This window comes from Pristis pectinata, chromosome 6, assembly GCF_009764475.1.
Source record: "Pristis pectinata isolate sPriPec2 chromosome 6, sPriPec2.1.pri, whole genome shotgun sequence".
NCBI lineage: Eukaryota > Metazoa > Chordata > Chondrichthyes > Rhinopristiformes > Pristidae > Pristis > Pristis pectinata.
Window position 1 is genome coordinate 48,313,235 of NC_067410.1, and position 16,238 is coordinate 48,329,472.

General features: G+C 42.7%; 1 protein-coding gene across 1 annotated transcript in view; it reads left to right on the forward strand.

Annotated features, from left to right (window-relative positions):
- The window catches only part of rad54l2 (RAD54 like 2), a 114,502-nt gene extending 98,571 nt beyond the window's left edge, over positions 1 to 15,931 (forward strand). Inside the window, 11 exon segments of the mRNA XM_052017854.1 lie at positions 664 to 701; positions 704 to 868; positions 2,276 to 2,304; positions 2,306 to 2,452; positions 3,461 to 3,508; positions 3,510 to 3,662; positions 4,183 to 4,353; positions 4,355 to 4,373; positions 6,660 to 6,747; positions 8,286 to 8,380; positions 10,076 to 15,931. Of these exon segments, the coding sequence (XP_051873814.1) occupies positions 664 to 701; positions 704 to 868; positions 2,276 to 2,304; positions 2,306 to 2,452; positions 3,461 to 3,508; positions 3,510 to 3,662; positions 4,183 to 4,353; positions 4,355 to 4,373; positions 6,660 to 6,747; positions 8,286 to 8,380; positions 10,076 to 11,061 (1,939 nt within the window). The 3' untranslated portion in view covers positions 11,062 to 15,931.
- Positions 15,932 to 16,238: the final 307 nt, after the last annotated feature.

Below are 16,238 nucleotides of genomic sequence, written 5' to 3' on the forward strand. Positions count from 1 at the left end.
GGCACATGCCCTTTAATCCAGTACTACAGACTCCTTGAGGCTGTTATAGAGTCTTGGGAGTCATTGTGTCATAGGTAGTAAGGTGGTACTACAGGTAGTGCACCTGTGTCACAGCTACAATGACCTAGGTTTGATCTGGACCTCCGCTGTATGTGTGGAGTTCTGCATGTATTCCTGTGATGTGGTTTCCTCCTGTAAGATCTGGTTTCCTCCTGGCATCCCAAGGTCTGTTACAGTAACTGCTCCTGTTAACTACCTTGAGTGCAGATGGACGAGAGGGAAATTATTAGACTCAGAGGAATAGGTTACAGGGCGATAGTGGGGAGGATGGGATTGCTCTGAGAGCTGGCACAGGCTCAGTGAGCCGAATGGCCTCCTATATCATAGGAAGATGTGAAATATAACATGGGGAAACCTTGGAGAAACCTGTTGTTTTAGCTGTGCACTATGAACTTAACAGTGTCACACATGGTGATCTGTAAGTATAAGCACTGCGGAATTCCTCCAGTCTGAGTTTTTAACTCAAACTTGAGTCGCCGAACTGCAATTGAATTTATCTGTCCAGTTCTTCCCAACTTTCAGTTCCTGCCTTAATTGACACAATTCAGTAATTGTCCTGAGTTTGGCCGTGGTCTTTGACCAATTCTGTTAATTTCTTCACAGAGCTGGGTGCCTGGGAATCAACCTGGTGGGAGCCAATCGGTGGTAGTGTTTGACGCATCCTGGAACCCCTGTCATGATGCTCAGGCCGTGTGTCGCGTGTACCGCTACGGTCAAAAGAAGCCTTGTTACATTTACCGGCTGGTGTCTGACTACACACTTGAGAAGAAGATCTATGACCGGCAGATCTCCAAGCAGGGCATGTCTGGTAAGGGTGCTAGGTTGCAGTGCTGGCTTTGAAAAATCAATGTTATTTTGATAGAGGGCATGAAGTGTTATTTTTGCCATTCTGTTATGAGTGCTGCCAAATCTGATGTTTGTTTTTATTGCAGGCTTCCAGCATCCTCATTGCTATTGAGTCAACTGAAATTAATGTCCATTAGAATTTAAAATGGGTGTGCTCTCATGAGCACCAGCTGATTATGCTCCAAGGCGTGGTACCATGGGGCAGGAGGACATGTGTCATGACACAGTACTGTGGTTCACAGATTCAGAACTCTGATCAAATCCAGTGTTTTTTTTATTCTGCCACTGGGCTTTAATGGAACTTTTCATTCCTCAAGTTGAGGAATTTAGTGCTGGGGAACAGAACACTTCTGTTTAACGTGTCCAACGGCAGCATCAAGCTCATGCCCTACCTGCCCTGTGGCAGTGTGACTGGTCCCTCAACCTTTCTGATTGAGATTCCAAGCTAGCCATATCGATTTACAATAAAGCAGGGAACAGATGGGAGGAAATGAATTGTATTGTGGTGTCACAGATGATCTGTGATCACTCTGTTGCTTTTAATAGTCATTTACCTCCCAGAATTGTCAAAGTTGCTTAGTTTGAAACATTAAACCAAGGCTCCATCCATCCCCTAAGCTGGATATAAAATATCTCTCAGCATTATTCGAAGACTGGGATGTTCTTTTGGTGTCTTAACCAAAGTTTAGTTTTCAATTGCTATCAACATAGAGTGGCACAACTGGAAGAGCTGCTGCCTCACAGTGCCCGAGACTTTGGGTTCAATTCTGACCTCAGGGTGCTGTCTGTATGAAGTTCGCAATGTTTCTCCCTGTGACCACATGGGTTTCCTCTGGGTGCTCCAGTTTTCTTTCTACATCCCATAGACATGCGGTTCAGTAGGTTAATTGACTGCTGGAAATTGCCCTTAGTGTGTAGATGTGTGGTGGAATCTGGGGGAAGATGATGGGAATGTGGAGAGGATAAATTGGCACTTATGTAGGGTTAGAGTAAATGGATGCTTGATTGTCAGTGTGGACTTGAAGGGCCGAAGGGCATGTTTGCCTGCTGTACAATTCCAACATGCAAGGGCAGTTGATCTAGTTACTTATTTGTGGAAACTTGCTGCAAATTGCCTTAATTTGCTTTATCAACAACATCACTTTTTCAAAGGTAGTTGTAAATTGTTAGCTACACCCTGATGTGAAAGAGTGTTAATGGAAGTTTTTCTTTCTATTACCTCTGTTGTGTAGATTTTAGGATTAGTCGTGAATGTAATTGTTCGCAGAGCAGTCTGTACACAGGCTGTTGCCTCAGTTACTCCACTAATATATAACCAGCAAAAAAATAAGGTTAACTAAACGATGATTGTTTGTTCTTTACCTCCTAGACCGTGTTATTGATGATCTAAACCCAATGCTTAAATTTCACCCGGAAGGAAGTGGAATCCCTCCTGCATTTTGTGGAGGAGGAGCCTGTTTCAGCAGAAACAAACTTCGAGACAGATATATTATGTGATGAAGTGATACACAGAGCATGCGCCAAACATAAACATCTTGTCACCAAGGTATGAGTTTTAAGTTTCAGAATATAAACCTCAACCAGTTTAGGAGTCCCAAGTTCACCTTCATGTTTCCTGTGTAATTCTAGCTAATGGCTTTTTAGGTGAATGCGCATTGTAACTGAGTCATGTAGTAGAGGTTCACTAATTGTGCAAGAGAAGTTGGTCGCTTTGCTGAGCCAAGGAGGTGTAGAGTAGGTTGATTAGAATTGGTTTATTGTTATTGTCACATGCACTAAGGTACAGTGAAAAGCTTTTTGTGTACCATCAAGACAAATCATTCCATATGAAAGTACATAGAGGTAGTAAAAAGGAAAAATGAATGCAGAATATAGTGTTACAGTTACAAAGAGAGTGCAGGTAAGGGTCATCGTGAGGTAGATTGGGAGATCAAGAGTTCATTTTTTAGCGTGTGAGAGGTCCATTCAAGAGTCTGATAACAGGATAGAAGCTGTCCTTGAACCTGGTGGTACGTGCTCTCAAGCTTTTGTATCTTCTGCCCGATGGGAGAGGGAAGTAGAGAGATGACTGGAGTGGGAGGGGTCCTTGATTACGCTGGCTGCTTTCCCAAGGAAGCGGGGAGTGTAGGAAGTGTCAATGATGGGAGGCTGGTTTGTGTCCACAACTCCTAACAATTTCTTGTGGTCTTGGGCAGAGCAGTTGCCATACCAAGCTGTGATGCATCCAGATAGGATGCTTTCTATGGTGCAACTGTAAAAATTGGTGAGAGTCATAGGGAACATAGTGAATTTCCTTAGCCTTCTGAGGAAGTAGAGGCTTTGGTGTGCTTTCTTATCTGGTCAACTCAAGGGGCTGAATGAGCCACTTGTTTTCCTATGAATGAGTAGATGTAGACCTAATTTTGGCATGCTTTTATGATGGTTTTCACTCTGTTTAAACCTGGGGTCACACTACTCTGAGGCTCAGCACCACAACTGATGGTGCATTGACCCCTAAGCTGATTGGCATTTATTCTCTGATCCTTGCAAAATTTACTGGTGCCTCTTCCCTTAGCCTCCTTTCCAGCACGAGTCCCTGCTAATGGACCGCAAAGAGTACAAGCTTGACCAAGGCGGAGAAGAAGGCTGCGAAGAAGAGTTACGAGGATGAGAAGCGAGCATCAGTCCCATACACCAGACCGTCCTATGCCCAGTATTACCCAGCCAGTGACCAGAGCCTTACCAACATCCCCATCTTTAGCCAGCGGCATTGGTATGTGCAGAAGAAATGCTAAATACTGTAGCTACTGTACTGAGGTCATGCTACAGCCCATTTGCTTGGGTGAATGTGCATTGATGTGTTATCTCGAACAATGCTAAGCAAAGTTGAGCGTTTCAGTCGTGAGGTACTTACAAAATATAGTTGGTGCAATCTCTTTGCAATGTCATTTTATGGGCGTTAATCTTGGCAGAATATACGTGTACTTTGATTATGATTTAGACTCTTCCTGCTCCCAATTGTCTGTTGAAAGCAGCTCTCCTTCACCCTCCCTTCCATTGCACCAGCTCTGAATGGAGTTGGCACATGAGGATGTTATAAATATGGAATTTTCATTTTACTGACACCCCCGCGTATTATTAACCCCTATTTGGCATGTCACCTGAATGGTGAATATTCCTTGCAGTTTGAAAAATCAATTTAAAATGAACCCCCAAAGCTACTTGAGCAGAAGCCTGTTTGAACCTGTAGAGATTTTGCTTTGCATTTTTTGATGTTACGGTTCTTTCTTGCAGGAGAGGCCCAATTAAGGGCTGGATGAGAAGCCAGTGGCTAGCGTTCGACCTGTACAGTCAACACCAATTCCCATGATGCCTCGGCAGGTTCCAAGTGGAATGGGAATTCCTAGTTCGGGATTTGGTCCTGTGTTTTCTGTCAGTCACCTCCAACGGGCTGGTGTTGTGGTGCAGGAAAATTGTCACTACCACAGGTGGGCATTCTGAACTGTAGGAATGTGATAACCATTCTTCTAAAGCAATATTCTGAGAATAGGTGGGATGTGGGGGAGAAGTCCTTCCCAGCACTACTGGCCAACCAATAGGTGTCAGCCATGGATCGGTTGGTTGGACTTGAAAGAACAAGTTTCAAGTCCCAGAAACTTGTGCACAGGCTAGGCGGATGCTCCCATGCAGTAAGAGAGTTCTGCAATATTAGGGGCTCTAATCTTTTAAATGAGATTTCTAAGTTGGGGCCTTGTCTATTCATTCATGTGATGTAAAAGATCCCATAGCTATTTTGAGGAAGGTTAGGGAAGTTATTGTCTTTGTCCTAGCGAATATTTATTCTTCGTTCAAAGCCATTTGCTTGATCTCTTTGGGGGACCTTGTTGTGCATAAATTGACGACTGCATTTCCCACATTAAAACTGCAAGTGCACTTCAATAGTATTTAATTGGCTGTAAAATGCTTTGGGATGTGTTGGGTGAGTTCTTCCCATTAACATTTTAACAGTTGGTGTAGAGAGGAGGGGGAGACTTTTCTTTACATTATTACCACCAGACTGTCTACTAGGAGTTTGTTCCTGTCAATATTCCCAACATGGTGGAGTGTTATCCTGGCTATTTCTTCTACTGTAGATGTTTACTGTGGGGGATTGTGACTATCACTCTTCCTGATGGAGAATAGAGGCTCTCTGACAAACCCTCAATTACTGATCTGGCCCACTCCCCAAAATTAGCAGGAGGACCAAGGCAATGCCTCATTGGTGTGAGAACATATGCCCCCCCCCCCCCATTAAGATTAGCAAAGCAAAGAGGGAGTTTTACGAAATATTGGCAGAGTTGAAAATTAAGCAATGTTCTTACAATAAACAGGATATCAAATGGGCCTGTTAGGGACCAGAAAGGTGACTGTGTATGGAGGTGGAGGATGTGAAAGAAGGCTTTCAGTGACTATTTTGCAACTTTCACAAAGTAGAGGATGATGTCAATGTTATGCTTAAGGTAAATGTGAAATACTGGTTGGGAGAAACATGTAATGAGGAACTATTATGGGGTTTATCATTTTTGAAAATGGATAAATTACCAGTCCAGATGAATTATATCTCTGGTTAATTTTAAAAAAATTCAAGGAAAATATCATAGACTTTGACTACAATTTTTCAATCCTCTCTGGCTGCAAGAGTTGTGCAAGGTGATTCAAAGACTGCTAACTGTTGTTTGAAGAAGGAGGAAGAGATTAACCAACAATTACAAATCAGTTAACTTAACTTTGGTGACAAGGAAATTATACTGAAAACTGAACACAGCAGGCAGATCGGCCACAGCTTGAGTATGGCACACAGTTCTATTCATGTGATTGTACTGGGGAGGATTCAGAGGAGACCTACGAAGATGTTGCCAGAATTAGAAAATTGTAGCTGTGAGGATAGCTTGGATAGGCTGGGGTTGTCTTCAGTTGAAAAAGAAAAGGCTAATTGAGTTGTACATAATTGAAGTACAACTAAATAGAGTAAATAGGATGGACCTGTTCCTTTAGCAGGGTCAGAAACAAGGGGAATAGATCTAAATTACAGTATACACACAGCAATCTGGTGGCCATGGGGAACGGGGTGTGCTGATTGCATGAGAATTGCTCATAAAACATCTTGCACTGGTATTCTATCCATAAACCTTTAAATAAATTGCCAAACTATATGTCATCTCCTTGCCAATTTAAATAACAATGTTTTACACTGCAATTCTATATTTTAAGGTTAAGCAGTATTAAATATAAAATACAGCAAATACTAATGTCTGCACTCACCATCACATGAAGTGCTAGATATTCAGAGGACGGTGCTGCTAATCAACTATAACTGCACTGTTCTTGTATATAAATGTAAAAATGTATTTTCACACCTGCATTTTGAAAAAAAATTGAAATTGTTTAACATTCTTGGAAATTTCTGCTGGATGCATGAGAATTACAGATGCATAATACTGGATAAATGAAAGTTTACTATAATTGGTAGTGGAGGGGAGAAGGTTTATTTTTCCACCCAGAGGGTGGTAGGGACTGACAGATGGATAGCAGTAACCATCAGCAGATTTAAACAGTGCTTGAATACATACATGAAAAGTTGTGACCCATAGGGGATGGACCTAATGCTGGAAGGTGGGATTAGGTAGCCCTATTCCAAACCGATGCAGATGCAGTGGTACAAATGGACACACCTGTATCATGAACTTTCTATGAATTCTATTTTGGTGATTTTTTCTTCTTCCTTCCCTTTACAGATATCATTATTCCTGGAACAATACATCAACTGATGTCCCAAGCAAGAATCAATGCTGGGGAAAGCATCCATGTTATCAGGGAACCAAAGGTAGTTCTTCTCACTGTGGAAGTAATTTGTTGCTGAAATTTCTAGCCCTAACTTTTCTCCTCGTGTTCCCTTACAGTCAAGCTTCTCAGGCACGAAGTTGCAGGTTAGAGTATTATCCAAAGACGACAATGTGCCACTGTAGGAGTGTATCACTGTGCCAGGTCACATGAGACATTAAACAGAGGCAGCATCCTTAAATGAGGTGACATAAAAGATCCCATAATGCAATTTCAAAGAGCAGTGACATTATCTCCAGTGCCCTATTATTATGTGTCCCCTAGTTAGCCACTAAAGTAGATTATTTGGTCTTTGTCATATTGTCTGTGGAGTTTGCTGTGTGCAAGTCTGCTTGTTTCTTACATTATAGCACTGTTGACATAAAGTAAATTGGAACATCCTGAGATGCAATATAGTTGCAAGATTTTGTCCATTCTTTGAAACTCAAAGGCCGCAATTATTGAATGTATATATTTTTTTCTATTGGTCCTGCATGCATTTTGTTCTATTGGGTGTCCTTTTACATTAATACACCAGTGTTGACCTGAAGCATCATGGTGTGTCTCTCTCTGCCACCTGCCTGTCCCTCAGTCCACTGCTGCAAGTTAGTAGGCTTGCCCTGCCCAACCACTTGCATTTGAGGCAAAACACTGAGTCCTTGTACACAATCTGCTCAAAGGCTTCCCAATGAATTAGTGATACCATCTTTGTTTTATTAGTTTCATCAGTTTCTCAGAAGTGTCCGTACTGTGAACCTTTAAATGCATGTCATTTTTTTTTGGTTGACACTGTAATCTAAACCATCAGCTTGCTAGGACATCATCTGGAAGCATTACTGCACTGCAGATTGCTGTACATTGAATTCATGGTTTTAAGTAAAAAGTAAAGGAACACTGGGACCAGATAGGATCCCTTCACCTAAAGTATGGAGGCTGGGGTGATGTTTCTTTCCAGTTACCACTCCTTGCATTTCTTTAGAGCTCAAGGTAACAGTACAGAATTGGTCATTGTGAGATATTACTGTTGAAATGAGGGACATCTGACTGTTTCTACACACAGAAAGATCCCACAGTAATGTGATGGGAACCAGATAATTTTCAGGTGTGAGAATTCTACTATTTTTTAAAAATAATGAATGGGCTTTTAATATGTCCTGAAGGATGGGCAGTCCTTAACTTCACATCCCAAAGACAGCATCTCCAGTAGACAGTGCTTCCTGTTAACTGTACGAGAGTGTCAGCCTGGATTTGTGGACTTGAAGTTTTACAACCTTCTGAATCTGGTGAGTGTTACTTGTGATCCACAATTATACACAATGAAGGGAATCCAGATGCAAGTGGAGAAGGAGTATAGTTGAGACCAGGAAAGACTGGAGGTGCAACTTTAGAGCCATGTAATGAGTCGTATCAATGTAGTCCTTGATTTTGCTTCTCTTCACAGAAGCAAAACAAAAGTTTCCACGAACTTGAAGATGTGCTGAAGTAATTTTGATACATTTTTTGTTTGCTTGTTAAAATACCTCAGTGCCTTTCTTTCTCTTAGGGATGTACATTCGCACATGTGATGGAAGGATTTTTGCTGTACGCATGGGCAATAAACCTAAAGTGGCTGAGGGAAATCATGCAGTGGCATCAGGTGAGAATCTCTGGATCCAACTTAGTAAACCACCCAATAGCTCATCAAGCAGAGAAGTGAAAGGATGCATGCACAGCTCACCTAGCCAGAAAATGGTGACATACCTGGGGCCACAATAAGGTTAAGACCTCTGCACTGTGGGGACAAATGTGTGGATTTTCTTTTAGTGAGGCTTGATCTATGCGATGGGGATAGAAGAGACTGCGGGTGCTGGAATTTGAAACAAGATGCTGGAGGAACTCAGCAGGTCTGGCAGCATCTGTGGAGGGAAATGGACAGTCCAGATGAGGGTCGCGACCCAAGAGGTCGACTGTCCATTTCCCTCCATGGATGCTGCCTGATCTGCTGAGTTCCTCCAGCATCTTTGTTGCTTTTTATCTGTACAACATTGTTTCTAATTCAACCATTTTGCAGAGCAATGTGGCTCAAGTTTTGAGTTTGCTCATTGCCATCAAAATTAGGAAGAATAGCTGAATTGCATCGTAAAGGATAGGTTGATAAGCTCTGGTTCTGAATCCAAGTAGGATTTAAGAAGACAGGAACCTTGAGGTCAGTTCCATTTTTCAGGGCTGGGAAGGGAGGAGAGCAGGAGATTTAAATTCAGTGTCAAGAAATAATGTTGGGGGTGGTGTTACAATCAGTTCAGAGGGGCACAGACCATCGTTGCATTGTCTGGCAGACAATTAAAATGAAACATTATCTTAATTGAAGGCACTTTATGTGGTTGCAAAGGTAGATTTTAGACTTTTGAATGTAGGGGAACATGGAGGTTTTGTTCCATTTTGTACAAAAAAAAAGCTGCACTCAACATTCCGAGCTACATTTCAGTCAGTTAAGTATTATTAAAGTGCAATTGCTGTTGTAATGAACTATCTTCTACACAGCAAGTTCCCACAAAACATTGTGGTAGCTGATGGTTTGTTGGTAACAGAGCACAAATGAGACGATTGGTAATATGGAACAAGACTATGGAGGAATTTGTAAGTGAGACTTAATTCAATGCATTGGAATTGTTAAGAGATGGGAGGCTGAGGTGAGTGATGAGGTGGAGGGTGGATAAAGATGGGTAGAGACGGAACAAATAGATTACTGAGGAATGAGGGTGCAGAAGAGGGTTACCAGGATGTGCCCAGATTAGAGGGCATGTGCTTTAAGGAGAAGTTGAACAAACTGGAATTGTTTTCTCTGGAGCAACAGAGGCTGAGGGGGAGACCTGATGGAAATTTATAAAATTGAGAGGCATAGATAGAGTAGACAGCTGATGTCTTTTTCCTAGGGTTGAAATGTCTTATACATTTAAGGTGAGAGGGGGAAAGTTCAAAGGAGATGTGTGAGGCAATTTTTTTTTACATAGAGAGTGGTGGGTGCCTGGAATGTGCTCCCAGGGGTGCTGGGATACGATAGAGGTGTTTAAGGGGCTCTTAGATAGGCACATGAATATGCAGAAAATGGAGAGATGAAAATGAACATGGACCATGTTCAAAGGATTAGTTTACTTGCGTGTCATTAGCTTAATTAGTTTGGCACAACATTGTAGCTCAGAACAGTACAGCACAGGAACAGCCCACAAAGAATATTCAGACCTGGTGCAGTCTAAAGGGGAAGGTGTCTTGGCAGCTAAAGCCAGTGAGAGGCAGTCTTTGAATCTCAGTCATTTCAACCAGTTCTATTTATTTTTTGATTGATCCTTTCCAGGCTCGCAGGGAGTAGCCCTTAATGTAACCGGCCACAAAGGTCACAGCTCCACCTCCCCAGATCAGTCACAGAAGGCCCTTTCCCCGGAAGAAATTGCACGGCCTCTTTCCCCGGACAGCCCAGAGATAATAAGCGAGCTCCAGCGCTACGCCGAGGCAGCTGCCGCCAGGGAATCCGGTGACCGGCCCGCAACCGTCACCAACACGCAGGGTGATCACTCCAAGCTGAGACCGGCTCAGCCCTCGGACCAGCTCCTGAGCGTCAACAGCCCTGCTTCAGGCCGCCCTGCGGCCTTGAACATGCCATCGGCTAGCCGCTACGCTGACTGGACCTCCGGCGCCTTTGGGATGGATATCAAGGGTGGCAAGCGGAAGTCTTCCTCTCCTTCCTTGGAGGACCGTGCGCGGAAGCAGAGGCACTCGATGTCGGTGCAGGGCTACTCTCTGCCCGCTGGCTTTAACCTCTCATCTGTTGGCCTGAGCCCTGAGATACCTGGCTTGCCCGGTAATTGCCCGACTCTCTTGAACCCCCTGTACGGCGCAGGGAATCCCTACTACACTCTGCCCGGCTTCCTGGGGGACACGCGGCTGATGTTCCCCATGACTACTGACCCGCGTCTTGCTGCTAGCACCTCTGGCCCTGCCGTCCCTACCTCAGCGACCGGTGCCGCAGTGCCCTTCATGCTCAGCCCAACCTCGGCAGTGCCCGGGGGTCTGCTTCCCGGCCTCCCTCACCCCTTCGCCCAGTCTCCGCTGAACGAGCCCCGCATGTTTGCTCCATATCCAGTCCCCCTACTCACCAACAGTTTGCCAGCCAGCACGGACCAACCTGGCAGAGTCTTTGTGCCATCGTCGTCGTCTTCCGGCTACTCTGCTCAGGAGCTCCTTGGCACCACAGCTCCACAGATGGACCCGCCTCCGGGATTGGACGCCACTGGCAACTCGGATGACGATGTCATCGAGGTCACAAGCAGTAACTTGGGGTGACCGACCCATAAGGGACAAGGCTGTTATCCAAATCTTTTTAAAAATAATTAAGTAAATAAACGTGTCACTCTCCCGAATTTTATGGCCGTTGACCACCATATTGTAAATGTTGCCTTTTTAGAGTTTTTTTAAATTATTGGCCAAGTTTTTTCATCTTTTTAAATAAAACTTTCCACTGGATTTTTTTTTTGTTTCTTGCCTGGAAGAAGTTTTTGCCTGCATTTGAGAAAATCTGGTTTGGATGGAGACATGCAGTTGTTTCCTGTGGGAGAATTTATTTAAAGAGGCAAAACAATGCTAAGTTGTTTAAAGGGGATGTGTATTTTTTTAAAAAAGGGACTTTCACATCTATATGTCTGAATGGGCAGTGTCACGTAAATTTGACTGATAACACATTTGTAGACCCTTTTGTGGTTCGAAAAAGCTTTGATAACAGCTTGTGTGCAGAGCAAGCAGTGCTTGATATTTTCAGCAAGCTTGGGAGAGACTCATCAGTATTAAGTTGGAATGGTACTGCAGGATTGGAAGAATTATTTCCTCAGCTCATGAATGAGAGTTCTATTGACTAGGGAAATGGTGAGGCAGCAAGCTCTGACAGGACAGAATTTGTTTGAAAAACTGACTAGCCCTTGAAGGGCTTAGCGGAGGAATGCATCAGGAAGTGGGATACTGAGCCAAGCAGACCAGAATCTAACAGGCTCTGTGCCTAATCTACAGGGCCAAATGATCTCTTGCAGTTGTTCCAACTCCTTGGAGAAAAAAAAAATTAGCTTTCCTGCTGCCCGTTCCCAGTGCTGAGCCAGTCAAGGATGAAACTCGTGTGAAACAGGACGGGGAGAAGATTTGAAGGGTGGGGAATTAAACTGAGAGGACCATGTCTCTGAGTGTCTGCTACCACCTTAATCGAGTGCCTGTAGAGGAATCTTTTGCTGTTCCCTAAATGTGGGCAATGACACTGAGTTTGATTACAAACATCTCATTTCAGTTCTGTGGGTTACCATGAACCAGATTCTTGTCCCCACAGAAATGTTAAATTTGAAAATCACAAGTACCTTTTAGGTAATGCTCTTTTCTCAGATTGGGTTTGTGTGGTGCTGTTAAGTGTTTGGCAAAGTTCTTCCTTGGCTACAAAAGGGGAAGAACCTTGTGTTAAAGTGCTGCAGTTGATGTTTTATGCAGAATATTTTGTTTTACCATCACATTATAGTGGTCAACTCGTACAGCAGGAAGAACACATGAACTGTGACTCAGCAGGATATCTGTAGAGAATTGCTTCATTCAGGTCAAGTTCAGACTGTTCCTGACATACAGAAGTATTAAACCAGACAATTTTTAGAAGTTCCAGTTTGAAGTTTGGTTTAAAATGTAAAGCCAGCATTATTATTGCTTTTTTTTCCTTGGAAGTAAATTACATCTTTAACTTATTTATGAACTTGGGTATTTATTATCACAAGCATAACTGAAGTGCATATGTTTTGGAGGGAAAAGGAAACAGGATGATAATTCTGACCAAAGTTCAGCTGACATTTGGACCAACGTAGTCAGACCAAAATTATTCTGGCTCCAGGGGTTAAAACAAGATGCAGCAGATGAGAGTTGGCCACATTGGAATCATCTGCCATCAGTCTTGGCCCAATTCAAGACCTAGAGGGGGAACTGATTAACCAATAATTTATCTTAAATTTAAGATATTATCTGTAGATTTCTGTGGTGAAGCATCTTTCATTCTTTGGATGAATGGCTCTAGGTGACCTAATGCAGTTGATCACAGATCACTGTTTATTACACTTTCACCTGAAGTTGTACCTTGCCAGTTTCAGCCATATCTTAGTACTGGTTCTTGGGGTACAGATGCCACTGTTGGCCATTTCTCAGAAGTTAGTGAGAGATGCTATGGGGGAATTCGCAGATGTAGTTGGCATTGTGTAGCCCATTCGAGAGTGAATAAATGGCTATACACAATACCCCTTTGTAGTGAGTGACCCCAGAATTGGAAGGCTCACTTCAGTGAACCCCTATTTTAACCACTTTTGTTTTTGATTAAAGCATCTTGTTAGTCACAAATCTTTCATTCAAAAGAATTCTCCCCACCTTCCTTTCTCTCTTTCCCCCCCCCCCCAAGACATTAATTCACAATGTACAGCACAGACCATGTGCACCAATGGCACTCAATTCCTTAGTTGCTATTTATTGCTAAGATGACCATCAGGGGAATATTTGGACAATGAGGTGAAGCCCTAGAATTTGTATTGACCAGTTGGTAATCACTTCCAGGGCATGTAGGACCTTTGAGCAAGATAACCTGAATTAACATAAAAAAATAATAATCTGAACAGATTGGTCCTAAATAATGAGCTGAAACCTCACGCTGGCCAAGTTACATGCTTGCTGTGTGAGTGTGCAGTTCTGTGAAGCCTATTGTGCACAGCCTGGAAGCTGACTTAAATTTAAAAATAACATTGTTTATGCTGCCTTATGATGCTGACCTTGACCTTCCTCGTCTAAAGTTTAGCATTTGCACACTGCCATTAAAGCTGAAGTGAATTGCACCGATATGGAAATTATTCCATGCACCAATTCTGCCCCAATTGGTTTGTTTCCACAATAATCTTCCCTCTTCAATCGCCCTATTCATGATCCCTCCGCTTTTCTGAACCAGATTACAGAACCAGAGTCCTTAACAGGATCTACGAAACCCTAAGTCCACTTTCTGAATGTGAGCACTCAGGACAAATATATCTGTTGCAGTTCTTCAAAACAACTCTGAACAATATACCGGAAAGGTCAAAGGAGCCAGAATATGGTTTGATCTATTGGTGCGTCATTCTGATCTGCACTGAAGCTAACTTCAAATAGTTATTTATCTTTGTCTTTATTAATTTTCCTTAAATCCCAAGACACCTATCTAGCACGAGTTGCCATATGAGATAAATATTAATTGATAGAAGCCTTAGAAACATTAGCTATGCAAGTTTTTTGATTTTTTAAAAATATTTTTTTTGTTCAGGCATATCACAAATATGAGTAAGGGGCCTTTAAGCTGTCAAATCATCAGAGAAGGCACCACCATCTGTCGGCCAGAAATAGTGAAGTTATCAACTTTCCAAAGACTTGAAAGGCTTTATATTCTTTCTGGCACCCCTGTAACTAGTGTGTCCTGTGTTGTTGTAAGGCGTGAAATGGAAACATTGGCAGTGGAGAGTGGGCGGAAGTGAATCACTTTGTGATCCTGTCAGTCACGTGACCTGGTCAATTTTGTGTTTAAACTGGTAGCTGAATTATTACTTAGATTTGTTGGTAGGCTCTGGTGACCGAGGAAAACCCTGGAAATTTTGTTCTGGTTGATCTTCCATTGTAGCAGCCAATGCGTTGAGTCTTGAAACTTCTGAGGAGCCAGTGTATTCATTTGTTTAGATGTCAGAAGATTCTCAATCTATCCACTGTATTCTGAGACAGAGTGGGAGTAACTTTTTGTATGTACCGGACACCAAATCATGCTGTCTATTAATGATGAACACTTCTGTTTCTGACCATACTCTGCCCGCATCATTAATACAATTGTTATCTCATTGCTCTGTTCAAGTCAATCTGCTTTTACAGAATGAGTTCAAATAACCTGCATAGTGTATCAAAGGAGCATGGTCAGGAGCGATGTGTAGATGTGGACTGTTAATTTAGAAGTGTGTGTGTGTGTGTGTGTGTGACTTCTCCTGTCATTCACAGGAAGCTTGCCTGTCCTGTGAGAGTATGAGCCTGCAGTCCTGTGCTCCTTTGGAAAATCAGCCAGTTGTCCTTTGTAATAGCCACATTCTACAGTCATCTTTTTACTGTGTCAAATCCAGTTACCAAGTTATTTGACTAGTGGAAGTCGTCTTTTAACATTGTGGATTTGTTATGTCCCTACAGGGGAAATTACTCCTGCAGCTTCCGGTTGGCATAAAGTTCCCTTTCCGGACTTTGTAACTCACCTACAGGTTGTGTGTTAGGAAGTTGTTCAGAGCGGCATTTACTGAGCTCACTGTAAGGCAACTACTGCATGCCACAAGGTGAGCCTTAGATGGCATTGTGTAAATATCATGATCTCCTCACACTTGTAGACAAGGCAGCAGGGAAATGGTAACATCCCAGGGTGTCTGTATTCTTTGCTCCTGGTCCGTGCTGTTCAGTGCTTCCATTGCTTTCATTGTTAAATGGTTGAGTGTATTGCACCTACTTTACAAATAGGTGTAAATTGTCTTCTGCCTCTGGTGTGGACAAGATCCTGCCTATTTGTTTCCATTCTTTATTGAATGTGGATATGGGCTTGACTGCATTGTATTCGAATCCCAGAGACTGTTACCACCAGGAATTAAGGGAGTCTATGCTGCTAACCACCTTTCTGAAAACTGCTGTCTGTGCATGCGCAATGGGTACAAAGTAGAAAAGATCTTCTACTGATGACTGCAATGGAAATAGTACTGTTGCTGCACCAGGCAGGCCCGTGTAGGGTGGCCTTGTGATTTTGCCCCACACCAGGAAATAAAACTGCAAGTTTATTCACTTTTCCCCCATCTCTTCCACTGACCACACCCCCAGAAAATGAATTGAAAACTATTTTGTTGTTTTAAAATGGAGACCATTTTTTGTAATTAAATGTTACCGATCTGTAAACTGCCTAATGGACCTCTTCTGTTTTTTTTTATTTGGAAAGAATGAAAAATAAAGTCTAGAGCCTCTTGTGTTTTGGTAGAGATATCCTTTACCTAAGTGTCTGTGTGAGAATGTTCCTGAAGTAAATTGTGTACTTTGCTGCATAATTCATGATAAACACGCCACTTATTTTGTCAGGAAATTTCTGCTTGTAGCTTCGTCTTTATAGTGTGCGTATAAAATAAACATCCAGTTTTCAATATCTGTATCTTGGGCCATTGATAATTTTGTGCAGCAGCAAAATCCAAAGTTAAAACATACTAAATCCCTTCAGCCATGTGTTCAGTTTCAGTAAAAACTGGCCCCTCTGTCCTCATCTAAAAGTGACCTGTTGATCCTAGACGTCCCTCAACTAGTACCTCCATTGTCCATGGTCTACATCTGCTCCAGTCAGATAATGCCCTAATTTAAAAACTCTCATCTTTGTGTTCCAGTTCCTCAATGGCTTTGCTACCCTAGCTGCTCGGTAGTCCTCAGCCCCCTTGAGA